This window comes from Cynocephalus volans, chromosome 4, assembly GCF_027409185.1.
Source record: "Cynocephalus volans isolate mCynVol1 chromosome 4, mCynVol1.pri, whole genome shotgun sequence".
In the NCBI taxonomy this organism is placed as follows: domain Eukaryota; kingdom Metazoa; phylum Chordata; class Mammalia; order Dermoptera; family Cynocephalidae; genus Cynocephalus; species Cynocephalus volans.
The window spans coordinates 79784746-79804325 of NC_084463.1; the positions used below are offsets into that span (position 1 = coordinate 79784746).

At 39.3% G+C, this 19580-nt stretch overlaps 1 protein-coding gene across 1 annotated transcript in view; it reads right to left on the bottom strand.

The window, feature by feature from the left end:
- HEPHL1 (hephaestin like 1) overlaps positions 1 to 19580 on the bottom strand; it is an 85349-nt gene that overhangs the window by 29559 nt on the left and 36210 nt on the right. Inside the window, exons 6-11 of the mRNA XM_063094352.1 lie at positions 16929 to 17097; positions 9556 to 9695; positions 9275 to 9406; positions 8731 to 8942; positions 3997 to 4147; positions 820 to 1032 (exon numbers count right to left, since the gene is read on the bottom strand). Of these exons, the coding sequence (XP_062950422.1) occupies positions 820 to 1032; positions 3997 to 4147; positions 8731 to 8942; positions 9275 to 9406; positions 9556 to 9695; positions 16929 to 17097 (1017 nt within the window). The remainder of the gene's footprint in view (positions 1 to 819; positions 1033 to 3996; positions 4148 to 8730; positions 8943 to 9274; positions 9407 to 9555; positions 9696 to 16928; positions 17098 to 19580) is intronic.

Below are 19580 nucleotides of genomic sequence, written 5' to 3' on the forward strand. Positions count from 1 at the left end.
AGTAAAGAAGTAGGATGTGCATTAATAATAATTATTATTATTATAATTATAATAATTAATACCTATGCTTAGGTAGCATATTGGTTTCTTGTTAAGACTGATGAAAAAGTTGGATTGGAAAAAGATGTTGAATGAATGCCCACTGCACTTACTCTGCTCACTTTTCATGCAGCAGTTAGCATATACTACCATGTGTTGCTCTATGTCTTTTATAAAAACACCCCAGTTATCTAATTACCTTGGAATCTCTAAGAGAAATTCCACGTACTGACACTTTACAGGGATCACTAATGCAGCTTTTCTTTTGGGAAAACCAAGGGTGCCCCACAGAATGGAAACGGAGAAGTCCCCAAATAACTCATCAAGAGTACACAATGAGTCCCTAGAGAAGGGAGACTGGGCTACAGTTATGGCTACCTCCATGACCTGACAGCATCCACTGGACTGTTCATGCCTGGTAGATGCTTCAAAGTACAACTAGAATGATGTTCCTGCTTAATGAGAGCAAAAAATAATCTTTATCAGGGCTGAATTTTTCATGGATATAAATCAAGAGCATTCTCCTAGGATTTGTGTAGCAAAGTCATTTAGAAGACTCCCACTTCTGCTTTGTGGACATCATTTTAGTTTCTCCTCTGTCCTTTCCACTATATATTTGGATGAAGATAGTCAGGATTCTCTGATTCTAATCAAGACTGTATCTGTTTCTACACCCCTGAAGTGCCCAAAGTCTACCAATTTCTTCTGGGGGAGAACCTTAAGAGGATAAGCCTCAAGATAATAGAATTTGGTCACCTGAGATGGACCCACCAAGTTTACCTGCATGGTCCGGCTGCATGAATGCGGTTGTGGCCATGTGGGGAAACAGAGCCAGGGAGTCGCGGTGAGTCCCTCGTAGGTGGATGGTGTTTCCTTGAAAATAAACTCCATGCATGTCGGTGTCAGTCCCCATTCCAATCATATGCCAGGAAACTCTATCCGTTTTGCACATGTTTAGGCCTGGCTGATTGCCATACATATAGCCATTAATAGCTAAATGGAAAAAGATAGCGCCCACCGTAATTATGTAGACATACTGAAAACACACCATCTTAGTGAAAGGTTATCAGTGTGTATGGGCTGGGGGGGGGGGTCAAGCGTGTAAACTATTTACAGAAAATCTTTATTATTCAAGAACAAATAGTACTGAGGAAAAGTCAGGTGGTGAATCAATTTAAAATAGACACCAAAATTAACAATAGATAATGAAAATAGACTAAAATTGTTAAAATGTTATATTTAACAACACACACGAAAACACTAATTCTAAGAACCATAAGGAATAAATCAGGTTGTTTTCTGGCATAGTTTTTCTGACAAAATTGTTTCACGGCATGATGTGATATCCTTCATTTTACATTTTACTTTCACAGATCATAAAGCACATCATCCTTATAATTATAAACATACTTATCAACTTTACCAATTTCAATTTCCCCATACTCTTCTCTGAAACTCTTGATACAAAAATTATTTTTTATGTTCTCATCCTGTCACATCCCTTTTTAAATGTCTCTTCCTCAGTTGTTAATTCATTTAATTCTGCCAGACCCTCATTTGCCAATGGCTTTGTGTTTGATTCTAGCAGTTATCAGACATCTTTTTACTGATTTCATGAATTCTGCTTCATTTGAAAGATTTTCAATCAATTGACATTACATTTGTATGTCTGGTTGGTGGAGAAGGATTATTTGGGTGGCGAGGGGTACTAAGTTTATAAGAGGTGAGCCCTTCCTTAAATAAATTTGCTTTATGATAACTTTTACTTTCTTACTCCAGTAAACTAACTGAAGGGACTTTAAATAATGATTACTTAGATATGAAGACCTTCTGTGCTTCCCGAGTGGCAAATTGTTTTTATCTTTTACATGAAACCCAATCCATTGATAGAAGCTATCTATCGACAGAGCAGTGCCTTGAGAAAAATTTAGAAACCACATTCCCACTCTGTGGAGATGAACGCCGTGCTCGAACAGCAACATTTGATGGGTGAGTGCACATAACTATGTCTCACCCTTGATGTCCTTTAGAGAGATAAGTATTCTACCCTCTCCTATGCCCTACTAATGCCCACAGTAAGGAAGAGCAACTATCAAACACATGAATGATCTCCTGTTATAATCCCATTTTCAAATAAAATCACTTTTTATTACCATGTCTGCAGAACCAGTGCTGCTTGGTAATTGTACTCAAATCTAGGATTATTAGTAGAAATTCCAAGAAGTGCTGGAGCTTCTAAGGAGAACACTACATTTCCTGGGGGAAGAAAATCTTTGACAATGGTTTTGACAATAAATAATTTAAATTTTGTCCATCAAATGTTAAACAGATATCAGTGTAAATTGGGGTGTTTGGAACTCTTTTTTAAAGCTCTCTTTTTAGATCATTCATTCATTTATTCATTAATTTCTTAATTCATTTATTCACTCGACAAACACCATTTGAATACAGCCTATATAATAGATGCAACAAAAAGCATTGTGTCCCATGTGAGGTCCTTTCTCTTGTTCATTGCTTTCTTCCTCCCACTCCATGCAGCAAAATTGGAGCTAGAACTTCATTTATAATTAATATGAAATTTGAGTGAAGATACATTACTTTCTTTAAAGTTTGACTTTAAAATGACATATCCTGCGTTTCCAAAAATACGCAAATGAGTTCGCATTGCCAAATCAGGTTGGGTCTGGATCTGGATTTGACATGGTCCATTTGGTTGTTTAATATTTTCTATATAAGGGCCTCTCTGATGAAATAAATTTCTTTTATAATTTAGCTTCTCTACTAAGGAATTGCTATTTCCCTCATTTCTAGCTTAGTTTTCCCTCTTAGGAAATTTGGAAACTTCTAAAAAGAGAGGCTTTAAATAAGAGTTCCAAGGCAAGAGAAATTCTCTACCAGCTGGCCAAAACTAAATTTATTGACACCCCAATTTATACTTATACCTCTTTGACATTTGATGGACAAGATTTAGATGATTTATCTGCAAAACGATTCTCAAAGAATTTTTTTTTTTTCAGAAAATGTGGTGTTTGAAAACCTCCTATTCAGTTATAGCAAAACTTTTTGTAGACAATATTGAAAATGCATTACTCCATGCTCTCCATCTGTTGGAACTAAACATCAGGGACCATGGGAGACTGTGACCTGGTTGCTGGAGGTCACTTGTAACCACAGACTTTTTTGGACTTTCTTGGCAGGAAGGGTGGTTAAGAGCTATTTTGTTTATCTTCCATATGCTTTAAAAGGCAATAAATAGAGGGTCTGCTCTGTCCTAAACAAGGAGTTTAGCACCTGTTGTCTCACAGTGCTTGCATTATGCATTTTTGATGACTGCACCCTTCTGCAGGCATTGAGTTTGGACTCCTGCTTATTATTCTGCTACCTTAGATAATGGGCCCAAGACTCATGAGACTCCTGTGTTAGTCACAACCAATTAGCAGGTGGTTTGCTGTTGTAACACTTGATATAAAGAGTGACAGGGAGAGAAAATTAAATAACTCCTCCCAAAGGAAGTTCCATAATAGGAACAGCCAATATTTTACAAATTAACACTTTCAGCAGTCACGCATATTACTCAGAGATACTGGGTTGTATAATGATTATCTCCTATTATCACCTGGGTCATCAAGCTTAACGATGTTATTGTGAACCCAAGGGAGGGCACTTTGTCAGTAATATTCTACATTTATGATGCACTGTGTCTTTGCTAGTTCAAATTCTGTGTTGCTTGCTTCATCTAAGCCTGATAAAGGATTTTAGAAGTAATAATTAAGTTTCACAACATCTCTGGGAGAGAGGGAGGTTTCGCCATACCCTGTGAAGGTGAAGGCATGAGATAACTGGTGACCAAGAACAATACCCAAGACACCAAAATTAAGACGGTTAAAATAGTCCAAACATTTTACTTCGAATGCAATTCAGCCTTTCATTTACAGGAGTGAGAGTCATTTATCATACCATGCATTCGGTTGGATTTCACAAACTCTTTGTCTTCTTTGTCAACATTGAAGGGACGCCAGGTAAACTTCTGAACGTTTTCATCAAGATACCTGCTCAGATTCTCATCAAAGACTGTGAACAGGAGGTAAAATTCCTTGTCTATTCCTTTCTACAGGGAAGAAAGAAATTAATACATAAAAAGTGCAGCTTGGAGGAATTTGTAGCACTGCTTCACTTTCAAAGTACACACAAGGTGGGCTAGGGCTGGTCAACATTAGCTGCAGATTCACTGGGTCATTTTGTAAATCAGGATTCTGATCAAAACTCTGGTTAATTCATTCCACACACAAAGAAATTTGTCTTTCTCATTAAGTCCTTCTTTCACTACCACACTATGTGAGTTCCTCCAAGGAAATAAGTCCCTGCTCAGAAGCCTTTCCACTGTGCAGTACTCCTGTTGTCAGGCTGCTCTTCCTCGCCTTTTTCTCCTTACCATGACCTCCTAGCCCTGGCCCTGGCCTCTCTTTTTCTCCCTGACTTCATCTCCTCATACTCACCTCCTAGCTTACTCCAGCCACCCTGGCCTTTTGCTCTTCCAGTGAACAAACCAGCCTAACTCCTGCCTCAGGGCCGTTTCCTGTGCTGTATAGAGTGTTCCTCTTGCCTGGCTCCTTCTCTTACTCCATTCAGTTCTCTGCACAAATGTCACCTCTTCAGAGTGGCCTTCCCTGACCACCCCGTCTAAAATAGTCACTCATCTTCCACCCCACCCACAAACTCACTCATTCTACCCTACTTTACTCTTCTTCGTAGCACTTATTTCTACATGGAATTATATTCTTATTTATGAACTTATTTTTTAAACTTTTTTTTATGCTGCAATGTGAGCTTCATGAGGATAGGGACATTATCTCCGTATCTCCAGCTCAAAGAAGAAAGCCTGGAAAAGCAGGCACTCAGTACATATTTGTGAGTGAAATAATGAATTAATATAACTGATGATACTTGGCTAAGTTATGTTAACTTGTGTAGATATTGAGGAGACTATGGATTATTTACCACTGTGTATATTCCTAATGAATCTATGTGAGCATATCTGACTATACGGCATCCCAAATTGCTGAAATATGCATTTCTTAAAAGGTGAACCAGAAAGGTAACTGTATTTTCTGTCCCTTTGTGTCTTCCTGTCTCTAACATGCTCCCCATCCAAGCTGCCCTCCATTCTGCCGCCTGCTCCAGAGAGACCCTCAGCAATGCCGTCTGATCACATCTCTCTCCTTAAATTGGACAATACAATCTTAACTCACAGTGATCTTGTCCCTGCCTACCTGTTCAGCCTCATCTCTTGACCCTTCCCTCCTGGCACTTTGACCGAAGCAAGACCAAGCTCCTTGTAGCTCTCTGAATATGCTCTGTTCTGCATGCCTCTGTCCTTTGTGCATGCCTTCCCTCAATCTTGATAGTCTGCCACACTTTTCTCTTGAAAACCCATAATCCAACCCCAAGGGTTACCTTTGCTGCCCACCTCTGTGAAGCTTTCCTAACTTCTCATCAATGCTATAGATACTCCTTGCTTTATGATTCTATGATACCTCATATATACTTACTGCTTTTCTCACATGGCATTTTAGTAGGCAGTAGTTTAAGATCATGGGCTTTGGAAAGAAGTAATGCAGACTTAAAATTCTTCAAAATAAAAAATTTTTTAAATGGGAGAAAATAAGAGGTCAAAAATATATTTAAGAAAGATCATGGGCTACATAAGCAGGCAGACCTAGGTTCAAATGCCACTCTTCTGCTCACCTGCTGTCAAACTTGGGGCAAGTGATTCATGTTTTCTAACCCCTAACTCCCTTATTTGCAAAACGAGGATAACAATAGTCCCCACCTCATGTTTTTTTATGAAGATTAAATGAGATAATATGGGTAAAGCACTCAACACAACACCTGACAAATACTAAATACTGAATGCTATTATTATTAGCTGTGACTGCAATTGTTCATAGTACAAGGACCAACCATTGAAGAATCTCATCACTTGAGAGGTACTTGGAAGATAACTGGGTCTATGAGGGTGGGAAATTAGCATAGAAAAAGGTTAGAAGAAAGGTGACAGGACCCCATGTGATGGTTAATTTTATGTGTAACTTGACTGGACTACAGGATGCCGAGATATTTGTTCAAACATTATTTGGGGTGTTTGGGGTGAGGTTAACATTTAAATTGGGAGACTGAGCAAAACTGATTTTACTTTCTTATGTGGGTGAAACTCATCCAATCTGTTGAAGGCCTAAATAGAACCAAAAAGGCTGATCCTCTCCCAAGTAAGAGAAAACTCCTCCTGCCTTGACTGTCTTTCTTTGAACTTAAACTTTGGCTTTTTCCTGCCTTCAAACTTGAACTGAAATGTCAGCTCTTCCTGGTTCTCAAGCCTGCCAGCTTTCAGACTGGGACTACATCATCAGCTTTCCTGGGTCTCCAGCTTGCTGACTCACCCTGCAGCTCTTGAGACTCATTTAGCTTCCGTAATCACGAGTCAATTTTTTATAATCTCTCTCTCTCTCTCTCTCTCTCTCTCCCCCCCCTCCCCCAGCCCATCGGTTCTGATTAATATACCTGTGTGTGGAATGCTGGTGAGGAGTCCCTTGGAACATCTGAGTGCTGGCTGGTGACAGCAGCACAAAGCCATTTGTGAAGAGCATCTAAGTCAGGACATTCCAGGATCCCACAGCAGCAGGGAAGCTGGGAGGTCTGAACTATAGACCATTAAACAACTCTGAGAGTTTGTGAATAAGGGAAATGAGTCTTGCAATGAGGTTGTCCTAGAATTTTCAGTGTCTATTTTTAGGCCACACACTTAATGTTTGAGATGTGTGTAATATGGCGTTTTCTGTTAACTAAACTTCTTAACATAAATTTGGGGATAAGAGTGCTTACTCTAGATATCATTTATTCAACTGTAAATATTAACTGAGTGTAAACAATGTACCAGGCATTGCTCAAGGAAATGAAGAAAAGACAAACGAAGTACCTGTTCCATGGCACTTAATTCTTGTAGAGGAAACATACTGTATACATAAGCAAATAAATAAACAGGGAAAATATCCTATGGTGGTAAGTGATAGTAAATTCAGGTGATATGATAGAGTGACTTTAGCCCGGTGATCAGGGAAGGCTTCCCAGAGGAGGTGACAAGAGCTAGCCATACAAAAGTCAGGGGAAGACATTTCAGGCAGAGAGAGCCTCATGTAGAGGCCTACGCCAGAGGTAAGCTTGGTCTGTGCAAGGAAGAAAGTCTACTGTGGATGGAGCATACATGGGCATGAGGGCCATGGTGAGAAGAATCAAAGGAATCAGAAGCCAGGGTATATAGGGCCTGGGCTAGCAAGTGTAGATTTTTATTCTAAGTGTTATAGGAAACCACTGAGGGTGTTGAAGAGGAAAGTGACTTGACCTTACTTACATTTTAGAAAAGTCAGGCATGCTGCCCTGTGATGACATTAATCATGGGGGACACAGAGAGGAGACAACTCATGCAGCTCCTGATCCTAGATCAGAACCAGGACTAGGAACAACATGCTATAATCAATGAGATAATTAGCACTATTTTAAAAAGTGCATAGATTTGATAACATCAAGGTTAATTTCCTGAGTTGGATAATTTTACTGTGTTCATGTCAGAGAGTGTCCTTAATTTTAGGAAATACACACCAAAGAGACACCTCAAACAGTGCAGGAAAAACAAACAAAAAAAAACCCAAAAACCAAAAAACCCCACAGCTTTAAAACATGAATAATCATTCTGTTTTGCCTTATATAACAGTTGAGGTACAGCACAAATACTCAGTTTATTACACATGCAATAGACATTTCCAGAATTGGTCCTTCGTGCAGAGAAATGAAAATCTGAGGTGGACCAAATTCTTTGTGTCCTCTGCACCTAGAAATTCCTTTGAGACCAGAAGTGGGTCCATGTAATGCCAAACATTATTATACCGTTTAAATAAATTGCCTTCCTATTTCTGATTGGTGATGTAATAAGTGAAGTAAATGGTTAAATGACTGGATTTTCCTCTTTTTATCCATGTGTTTAATATCACATACATGTATCTTGAAAAGCTATGCTTTGCCACACTAATCAGTGCAACCACCCAAGCCTCTAAGTGGGGACTTGCAGGAAGTTATCTACATGCTGTCTTTTTCCTTTAGCCATAGTGATTAACTTCCAGTCTATAGTAGTGAGTTGCAGTGGTCCTCACCCTTGGCTGTACATTGGAATCACCTAGAAATTCTGATTTAATTGGCCTGGAGCATCTGAATAAAGGATGTTTCAAAGGTCCACAGGGTATTATAATGTGCAGCCAAGTTTGAGCAAACTTTTCCAACCAAGAAGGATCCTTCAGATCCCCACACTTGCCAGCCACCAAAAAATAAAAATAAATAATAAATAATAATAATAACCAACCAAAAAGGATCCCAATAGCATTCCAGTGGATCTCAGAAGATTCCAAAATCAAAGCAAGGCGCAGGAAAAGAGGCCCATTGAATCCCAACTACAATAAACAGAAATCATAGGTTCCTGGGACAGCATTTGAAACTTTGGAAATTCGGATCTTAAATTTATAAAAAAAAAAATCCCCATTATATAGAAGTCAATTTCAAGAGGACCGTCACTCTCTTATCTCTAGCCATATTACTGCTCTCCTTTATACAACCCTGAGAAGAACTTGGTGACATTTGGTGGCCTACCTGTGTCCCATCAGCATTGAGAGCACCCTTTTTACAGACTAGCAAAGGTCCTACAAGGCCAGAGCTGGTGTCTTTGATTGGCTCGACTGCTGAGAAGTAAAGATAGGTCAGACAGGGAGGATCGCCAGCTGTTGGGCTTACGCTTTCAGGCACCGTCCACTTGTATGTGAAGGTTTCACCTGGTTTAACATGTGCCCCTGGTTTCAGAAATCCTGTCAATGTAAATGAAATAATTACTCAAAGCAACAGCAAAGAACACTAAACTTGTCAGACTAGGCCTTCCAGCCCAGGATGTCTCTCTCATGATGCCATATTGGTGGAAGACAGTTATTTTCTCTTATGCATCCTACTAGGGGAGACCACTGTGAGATGAATGCTCTCACCTGCATTTGGTAGGTGAGAAGAACAAGGTTCAGAATGTTTAAATAATTGCCCAAGCTCACAGAACTGGTAAGGGAAGGGACTGGGATTTGAACCAGGTCTGTCTAATTCTAAGTCCTTTGCTAACTCATCCTGTTTCTCCCAAGCACAGGCTGAGACTTACCATCTATGTTTGGGGTTGCATCGGAGGCCTTGTCATAAATCACGCCATGGGGCAAAATGCTGTAGACCTTGTCAGCTTTGTTAGCAAAGGTCACTAACAGGGTGTCACCCACCTCTGCCTTAATGACTGGGCCTGAAAAATATCAAGAGGAGAAAGAAGAGGATGAAAAGAGACAGAAAGAAGTAAATAGGAGCAAGAAAGGAAGAGTCATTCTATGTAGATGCATATGCCCGGCTGAAACATCTCCCCCAGTTCAAGACATGAAGATGGTTTTACTGTACCAAGAATTCCAAGATGGGCTTCTGTCCCAGACAGTCTCTTTCTCTGAGTAAAAGTTGCATCGACATACTCCGTATACCGAACCTTCCAATATTTTCCTCCAATTCTGTTGTCCCCTTGTGTGAAGTAGAGCTCAGAGTCACTGTGAAAAGACATAGGAACCTGGCTGAGAACACCTCTCAGCCTATCCACCAATACTTAATTATGGAGCTTCATTTTATTATCCTTCTCCCACTCACCCACCCATCTCCCCACAAAAGACAGCTTCAGCAAAGTTCCCAGGAATAGTCAACCAGCCTTGAAAGTCTTCAGAAGCTGGATGATGTGCAAGCTCATTTCTCTCTTAGCCATTGTACTTTCTTCCCCAGAGGTCCAGCAATTGAAGAATGCAAAGGTAAACTCCTTCCTTACCAGTACTGGAGTCCCAAATGGTGTCCTACAAAGCAACAAAGAGCTAACTGGTTTCTTTGCAGAATAAGCATCCCTCTATCTCTTCCTGATGCCAATATCAATAATCTCTGCATGTAGTAAGCTCCTTGATATCTGGCATGGTTTAGGAATGGACTGTCTGGTTAATCAAATAGTTTAATTAGTGGAGAGTTATCATATGAACTAATGCTCTCTCTATACTATTTTACTTCCGTCAGTGGTACCATTGCTCTTGAGTCACACAGAATGCTTTTGTTTTCTCTTTCTGCCTCATCCCCTTATCTCATTCACCCTTACTTTTCAAATTTGTTTTTGCACCCCTCCTTTTCTACGTCCCTTTTGCATCTTTTCTTTTCCTTTCTTCCCTCTGCCACAACCCCAGCTCATGCCCTCTCACCTTGGGTTTGGATCCTTACATAAACCTCCAAACTGCATATTCTGCAGCTTGTCTCCCAGTAGCTCACTCATTTTGTTTTTCTCAACATGCACACTACTACCAACATTGATCTCCAACTTTGTTTGCTTCCAGTTTCCAATTAAGTAAAGTTTGAAAGGATTAAAGGACCTCTGCAGTTGATATCCAATTTACTTTTACTCAATTCTCTCCCTGTGCTCTATGCAAATACTCATTTGCCTATGCAAATCCTCCACTCCAGTCATTCTGACTTAATCACTTCCCCCTATATAGTAGGTGCTTTACATTAACCCCTGCATCTAAAATTTCCCTCTCTTCTCTATTCACTTATATAAATTCTATTATTCTTTAAGATCCTGCATAAATCCCGCTTCCTCTGTGCAGTGTCTCCTGGCTAACCTAGCTTTCTCTGAATGCCCAGAGAACTCACTGTCTGGAGCGCTCATCTTACTCTTATCTGTAACTTGCAAAGTTACTTCTCTTTTCCCATTTTTCCCCACCTGAGGGTGGGAACATTGCTAGATATTCTTGCATCCCACATGTCAACTAGTACATTGTGCTTTCACACATCACATTAAATATCGATTGAATATAGTTTCATCTTTCATATTTCAGAAGGCACTTCAGAATTCTAGAAGTTCCTCTAAGTCATAACTTTAAATGCTAACTCTGAGTTTTTTCCCCCAAGATGGCTCACTAGAGAGGTCTTGCACTAGTCCCCGCCCTTGCCCTCCCATAAAAAGAGGCCAAAATAACAGACAAACAAATATATTTTGACTGGAATGACTGAGGAAATACTCTGCAGAGCACCAGGAGAGTGACAAGACTATTGTGAAGTGCAGAAGATGGGAACGGCACCATAGAGAGCAGAGCAGGGCATCCAACCTCTGCCCAGCTGCAGGGACTGGTTCAGACTCAGATGGGGGGAAAGTAAGCTGGAAAATACCCCAGCTGCTTTCACTGAGGCCAAAAACACCAGCGATCCCTGCCTCAAGAGAGTCCCCCCATTTTTCGGGATCCAGGCACAGTTGGAGAGTAGTTGGAAGTTAATGTAAGTGCACAGTCTCATAGTGGAAGCCCAAGGAGAGAAAAATCCCTCTTGCCCTCAGGGGCTGAGATACAGTGCCCTCTGGGAGCTGAACCTGCAGCAAGAGCATGCCCTGCCCCAGATCCAGTAAGACTGACTCCCTTTGTCTGGAGGCCCTCCCTGCATTCTACTGCATTCACATGGGCACTAGCAAGACCATGGCCCACGCTGCCTGGAGCCTAGGACAGACAGACAGACCAAGACCCCAGCATCTGAACCCATGCAGCATCCCCCACCCCCAGGTGAGCAGGCAGACAAGCTGAGGAGAAGCCAAGGTGAAGTGGTTCTCCACATTTGTGGCCCACCCTGCATAGCCCACAAATCTGCTGAACCCACAGGTGCCCATATTGGCTCACAGCCCTACCCCCAACCCTCCACACATTTGCATGGGTGCCAGCAAGACCACAGCCCTAGCTGACTGGAACCTAGAACAGAGAGGGACTGAGACCCCAGTGTCTGAGCCCACATGACACTCCCTCCCTTCCCCCCTGGGGCAGGCAGGCAGACTAGCTGGGTAGGGAAGCCACCAGTAAGTGGTTATTCTCCATATAGGCATGCACCAGCCCTGCACAACCCATGGACCCACTGAGTCTATGGATGCCCACGCAGACAGCCAGCCCAGTGGTGGCCTCTCTTACCCCCACAGCCCTCCACAGAGCCAAGGAGGCCTGTTGCTTCCTTGCAAGTTTGCTACAGACTTAACAACTGATCCAGTGGCCCTCTACCGAACTGACAGGACCTGTTGTGCCAGTGTATATCTGTTCCCAGACCAACAGCAGACAGGGCAAGTCTTTGGTACCCCAAGACAGACCTCTACAGAGCTTCTGGGCTTGGCTGCATTCTTGCAGGCTTGCATCAGGCCCAACCACTGGTCAGGCAGCCACCTGCAGAGCTGCCAGGCCCTGCAGCACCTGTGTACACCTACTCCCAAATGAACAACTGATTGGGTAGCAGCTTTCCCTCCCCAAAGCACACCTCTAGAAAGCATGGGTCCTGCAGCATCCATGCAGGCTTGCTCCAGGCTCAACAGCTGATCCAGTAACCTTCTACAGAACTGCCAGGACCTGCTGCAACAATGTATACCTTCTCACTGACTGTCAGCAGATCACCCACTCCAAGAAGAAATTACCAAGGTCCCCACCACCTATGCCACAAAGGCTGCCACAGACAACTCCAAGATTGAATACAGCTAAAGAAGTCACACAAAGTCTGCTTTACCACACTCACCCAGATCCAAACTTAAAACACCCAACCTGACTGTCAATATAGGATACTTCTACAGGAAAAAGTCTCTCCCTTCAAAAACCACTTCTAGAATTAAAAGAAGTGACTACACCACCAGATGCCCAGACATCAGTGCAGAGATATAAGAAAGATATTCCACACAAATGAAAACCAAAAACAAACAGGAGTTGCCATACTTTTATCAGAAAAAAAATAGACTTCAAACAAAGAACTAGAAAAAGAGAAAAATGACATTGTATAAGACAAAGAAGGACACTGTATAATGATAAAAGGATCAATGCAACAAGAAGATATAACAATCATAAATATACATGCAACCAACATCAGAGCACCCAGATATATCAAGCTTATTGAATCTAAGGAAGAAATAGACCCCAACACAGTAATAGTTGGGGATCTTAACACACCTCTCTCAGCATTAGACAGATCATCTGGACAATGAATTAGCAGAGAAACATTGGGTTTAAACAGCACTTTAGACCAAATGGAGTTGACAGACATACAGCACATGTCGTCCAACAACTGCAGATTATACATTCTTCTCATCAGCAGATGCATCATCCTCCAGGAGAGACCACATGTTAGTCCACAAACTAAGTCACAACAAATTTGAAAAGACTGACATCATATCAAATGTATGTTCGGACCACAATAGAATAAAATGAGAAATTAACAAAAACAAAACTTTGGAAAATAAACAAATTCATGGAAATTAAACAACAAGCTCCTGAACGACCAGTAGGTCAAGGAAGAAATAAGCAGGAAATCAAAAAATTCCTTGAAACAAATGAAAATATAAGCATAACTTATCAAAACCTATGGGATACTGCAAAAGCAGTAACAAGAGGGAAGTTTATTGCAACGAGTGCTTACATCAAAAAGAAAGAAAAACTTCAAATAGCCTAATGCCACATCTCAAAGAACTAGAAAAACAAGAATAATCCAATCCCCAAATTAGTAGATGGAAAGAAATAACTAATATCAGAGCAGAAATAAATGAAATAGAGACCAAAAGAATGATATAAAAAGTCAACTAAACAAAAAGTTGCTTTTCTGAGAAGATAAACAAAATAGACAAGCTGTTGGCAGACTAACTAAAAAAAGGAGGAGAGAAAAACCAAATTTAAAAAATCGGAAATGAAAAAGGAGACATTACAATCGATACCAGAGAAATACAGAATCATTAGAGACTATTATGAACAACTATACAGCAACAAATTTGAAAATCTGGAGGAAACGGGTACATTTATGGACACATACAAACCACCAAGACTAAACCAAGAAAAAATGGAAAACCTGAAGAGACTAATAACAAGCAATGAGATTGAAGCAGTAATCAACAATCTCCCAACAAAGAAAAGCCCAGGACTGGATGGCTTCATTGATGAATTCTACCAAACCTTTAAAGAAAAAATAATACTAATCCTTTTCAACTATTCCAAAAAATTGAAACAGAAGTCATTCTCCCAAACTCATTCAATGACGCCAGCTTCACCCCAATACCAAAATCAGACATAGACACAATAAAACAAAGAAATCTACAGGTCAATATCCTTGATGAACACAGACACAAATCCTCAACAAAATGTTAGCAAACAGGATTTCTTTGGCTATTCAGGGTCTTTTGTTGTTCCATATGAATGTTGGGATTGTTTTTTCTGTTTCTGTGAAGAATTTCTTTGGTATTTTGATGGGGATTGCATTGAATCTGTACATCACTTTGTAGTATGGACGTTTTCACAATGTTAATTCTTCCAATACAAGGGTATCGTATGTCTTTCCATTTTTTTGTGTCCTCTTTAATTTCTTTCAGTCGCACTTTGTAGTTCTCATTGTAGAGATCTTTCACCTCCTTGGTTAAATTGATTCTCAGGTATTTTATTTTTTTGGAAACTATTTGTAAATGGGACTACTTTCTTGATTTCTTTTTCTGCTAGTTTGTTATTGGAGTAGAATGAAACTAGACCTGTACCTCTTACCATATACCAAAATCAACTCAAAATGGATTAAAAACTTAAATGTAAGGCTTGAAACTATAAAACTACTGGAAGAAAACAGGGGAAACACTTCAGGATGTAGGACTGGGCAAACCTTTATGAATAAGACCTCAAAAGCACAGGCAACAAAGGGAATTATATCAAATAAACAAACTGGAATATACCAAACTAAAAAGCTTCTGCACAGCAAAGGAAACAATCAACAAAGTGAAAAGACAACACACAGAATGTGAGAAAATATTAGAAAACCATATATCTGACCAGAGATTAATATCCAGAATATACAAAGAATTCAAACTTACCAGTAAAAAAACAAATAATCTGGTTTTAAAAATGGGCAAAGAAACCGGACAGATATTTCTCAAAAGAAGACATACAAATGGCCAACAGACAGATGAAAAACTGTTCAACATCACTCAGCATCAGGGAAATGCAAATCAAACCACACTGAGATATTATCTCACCCCAATTACATTGGCTATTATAAAAAGACAAAGAATAACAAGTGTTGGCAAGGATCAGAGAAAAGGGAATCCTCCTACACCATTGGTGAGACTGCAAATTAGTACAGCTATTATGGAAAACAGTATGGAGGTTTCTCAAACAGCTACAGACAGAACTACCATACAATATAGAAATCCCACTACTGGGTATGTACCCAAAGGAATGGAAATCATCATGTCAAAGGGATACCTGCACTCCCATGTTTATCACAGTTCTACTTAAAATAGCCAAGATACGGAATCAACTTAAATGTCCAGTGATGGACAAGTAGATAGGAAAATGTGGTATATATATATAATGGAATACTAGTCAGCCATAAAAAAGGATGAAATTCTGCCATTCACAGCTACATGCATGAACTTGTAGAAAACTATGTTAAATGAAACACGCCAGGCACAGAAAGAGAAATACCACATGTCCTCACTCATAACTGGGAGCAGAAGTAAAGAAAGAATGAAAGAATGAATGAACAAAAGAAAGAAAGAGGGAGAGAGAGAAAGAACAATCACATTAATGTGCTGAACTTTCAGAAGGAGAGAACAGAACTGTGGTTACTAGAGGTGAGAAAGAGCGTTAGCAAGAAATTGATTAATAGACACAAGGAATGATCACATTTTGTAAAGATGAACATGCTAATTATCCTGATTTGATCATCACATATTGTACAGAGGTATTGATATTCAACTCTGCACCTCACAAATATGTTTAACCAATTTTTTTCAATTACAAAAATAAATAAATGCTAATTCTCATTATCCTGTTTATGAAGAAATACTGGTCAATAGAGAAGGCTGATATCAAAGAGTTTTCCATATATGGTCACACAAATTCTTCTGGCAAGATTCAAGTGCATCAGTTTGGTGCATGAATGAAAGAATGAACGAATGAAATATACAATTAAAGAAACAAAGGATGTTGTATCACTGATCACAAAGAGAATTTTTTAAACATTCCCTCAGACATAAAAAAGGACCATAGAGTAATAGCAATCATTCTTGATATTGCACTGTACATTTTTTAATACCTTTACAGACATCATCACATATAATTTTATAATAAGTCACAGGAGTCCACATCTGCCTAATGAATTGCTAGATCCAATTAGAAAAATATTATGTGCTATGACATCCCAGTGAGAAAATGATTAATTATGACTCAGGAGTTAGAGAAGGCTTCACTAAAGACGTGACATTAGATTTAGGCTTTGAAGGAAAAATGGCATTTTACCAGACAGAGAGGAAAAGGACATTCATAGTACACCGAGAGGGCATAACTTAAATCAGGCAGCACTTGGCCCAAAAAAGGTAACTTTCCTTGACCAACTCATCTCCACTCAAAGAAAGTCCTGGTTTGTTCCCTCTTCAAGACTGTCTGCTCCATATGAACAAAGGCCTTATTCTATTCTCTGTCAGGTTAGTATTTCTCATGGCATTTAGCACTGTAGTTTGCACATAGGAGGTATTCAAGAAATGTTTGATGAATGAATGAATGAACTTAGTGTTTTGAATTAGCCAGCAAATCACAAAGCAATAAATACTTTGCCAGTTCTCAGTAGTATTTATCTTAAGAACACCTTGAGCAGTACATGATGCCATCTATGCAGTAGGTGCTCATCAGAGCACTGCCTAGATACAAATGAGATCACAGGGAAAATCTTTTCTTATGAGAGGCTTAGAAACACCAGCAAAGAGTGCTTACCTGCCAGAGGCATTTAGAAGTAGGCCACTGAATTTGTTATAACCTTGAGGACCATAATCCCAAAGAATTTTTTCAGCTGCTATAAAGTAGTGCCTCTGTTGACCCTTCATCTTGGGCTGAGAAATATCACTTTTGCAGGTACCAACATTGTATTGCCCCAGCATACCAGCTGCAGAACAGAGGAAAACCACAAGCCAAGGTATAAAAGAAATCAGACAGGAAAAGACTGATAGATTTGACTTCATGAACATTTAAAACTTTTGTACAGAAAATAGGACCACATACAAATTTAAAAACAAAGAATAAATGGTGGTGAGGGGGAAATTTATAACACGTGACAAAAGATTAATATGTAAATAAATTTTTTAAATAAAGGAAAAAAAATTCCCAGTAGAAAATGGGTAAGGGACATAAATGGATATCCACAAAAGAAATAATGTCTGTCAATAAACAACTGGAAAAAAAAGTTCAACCTTAATAGTAATCAAACGACACTGTTGCTCGTTGATCAGATTGGTAAAGATAGAAAGACTAATAATTCTCAGTATCGGCAGATGAATAGGGAAAAGGGAATGCTCACAAACTGCAAGTGGAAAAATAAGTTCTAAAAGGGAATTTGGTAATGTATGTTTGTAACTTAAAAAAAAAATGAATTTTTTTAACCCGGGAATTCCAAACCTAGACATTTTCCTAAGGAAATGTTCAGAGAAAAGTGCAAACATATCTGTAAATTGACTCATCAGTACTGTTTGCAATAGAAAAAAAAAGAAAAATATAAATGTTAAGCAATAGAATGTGCATTAAGCAAATTGTAAGCTTCTTATAATGGACACTGGAATCATTAACAATGTTAAAGTAGCTCTATATTTACTGACATGAAAATATATTTCAAATATACTAATAAGTGGGAAAAGTAAGCAACAGGGCAGTATTAATAGTCTGATTTCATTTTATAAAGGACATGTATTTATATATAAAGGTATACAAAATAGAGAAGGAAGATACTCATCAAAATGTGATGCCATTATCTCTGTATGAGAATACTAATTTTTTAAATCAAATTACACGTATTTTTCTAATTTTTATACCAATCTAAGAGAATGGAAATTTTAGGAAATATTGTATTTCAGTGAAGTATAAACACCAGTTTACATCCATAACTATCAGCCAAGTTTAGCAATCTTTCTAGTCTTAAATGGCTGCTAATGTCTTGAACTTAAATCTACAGTTTTTTTCTCAGATTTAACAGCATGAGACTTTTAAAGAATAGAAATTGTGTCTTGTTCATCTTTGTCTTCTGATCAACTCTTAAACTAAATTTAATTGGGGCCGAGCCCGTGGCGCACTCGGGAGAGTGCGGCGCTGGGAGCACAGCCACGCTCCCACCGCGGGTTCGGATTGGCTGGTGCACTCGCTGGCTGAGTGCCGGTCACGAAAAAGACAAAAAAAAAAAAAAACTAAATTTAATTGGATTAATCCAGCTGACTAATGCTAAGATCAGCTGCTTAAGGTTGATGGTATCAAGAATGTGTTATCAAAGCAAGCCTGAACAATTGGATCTCATTATCTATTAGTGACTGTGTAGTCAGTCAGTATCAAATTTAATCAGACATTACTTCTTTTGCGTCTATCCAAATGACACATTTTTTTTTCTGCTTTTGTTGTCACCATCTTCATCCAGACCCTTTATATGTCATAACTCTAACACTACCAGTGTTTCTTAACTAGCATCTAGTAGCCAGAATGTCTCCATCAAATCCTTCTGGATACCTATATCACATTTGTCTTCCTAAATCGCTGTGCTGATTAGGTTATTAGTGTGCCTAAAGATCTAAAAGAATTCACAACTGCCTCCTTTGCCTTGCCGTTCAAAGGCTCTCCCACCGGGGCTCGATCTGTCTCTGTAGGCTTCTCTCTCATCACTCCTCCAGCATGAACCTTATGGTCCAGCTAAGTAAGGACATATCCTATATTGTCCCAAGGAACCAGAACCAAGTCATTCAACAGGCATTTAAGTCAACACATGTTATCATGCACCTGTTATAGACCAGGGAGTAAGCTATGGGTCAACAGAGTTTGTCTCAATATAAGGAAAAACATTATGATAGAGCAGTCCAGAGATGAGCTGAGCTGCTACAATTATTTAAAAAAGATGTTAAAAAGGAAATTCAGGAATTGGATGGGGGATTGGCTTTAATTACATAGAAAATCCTTTCCAATGGTAAATTTATTGTTCCATTTACAGTAACTCCAACAGAACATGTGCTTTTCCCAGTTCACGTTGCTTCCTTTACCTGGGAAGTCTTTCTTCCTTTCTTTACCTATTGGTTCCTAGCTATATTTCAAGGCTCAGATTAGGAGCCAGCTCCTTAGGAAGCCCCCCTGATTCCTCCAGAGTAGTGACTATAGCACACAAAGAGCAGAATAAGATACATTCTGCCTCAAATGTTATTAATGTTGTGAATGTCTGTGTATGTTGTACACAGGCAACTACTAGTTGTAAGTTCCTTGAAGTTCTCATCATTTTTTCAACCACTCTCCCTCCGCCTTGTTCATAGAGAGGTGATCGATAAATATCTGTTGATAGGACACCAAATAAATGAGCATTGTATTTTGCTATATATTTAATATTTATTTAAACATAATATGTAC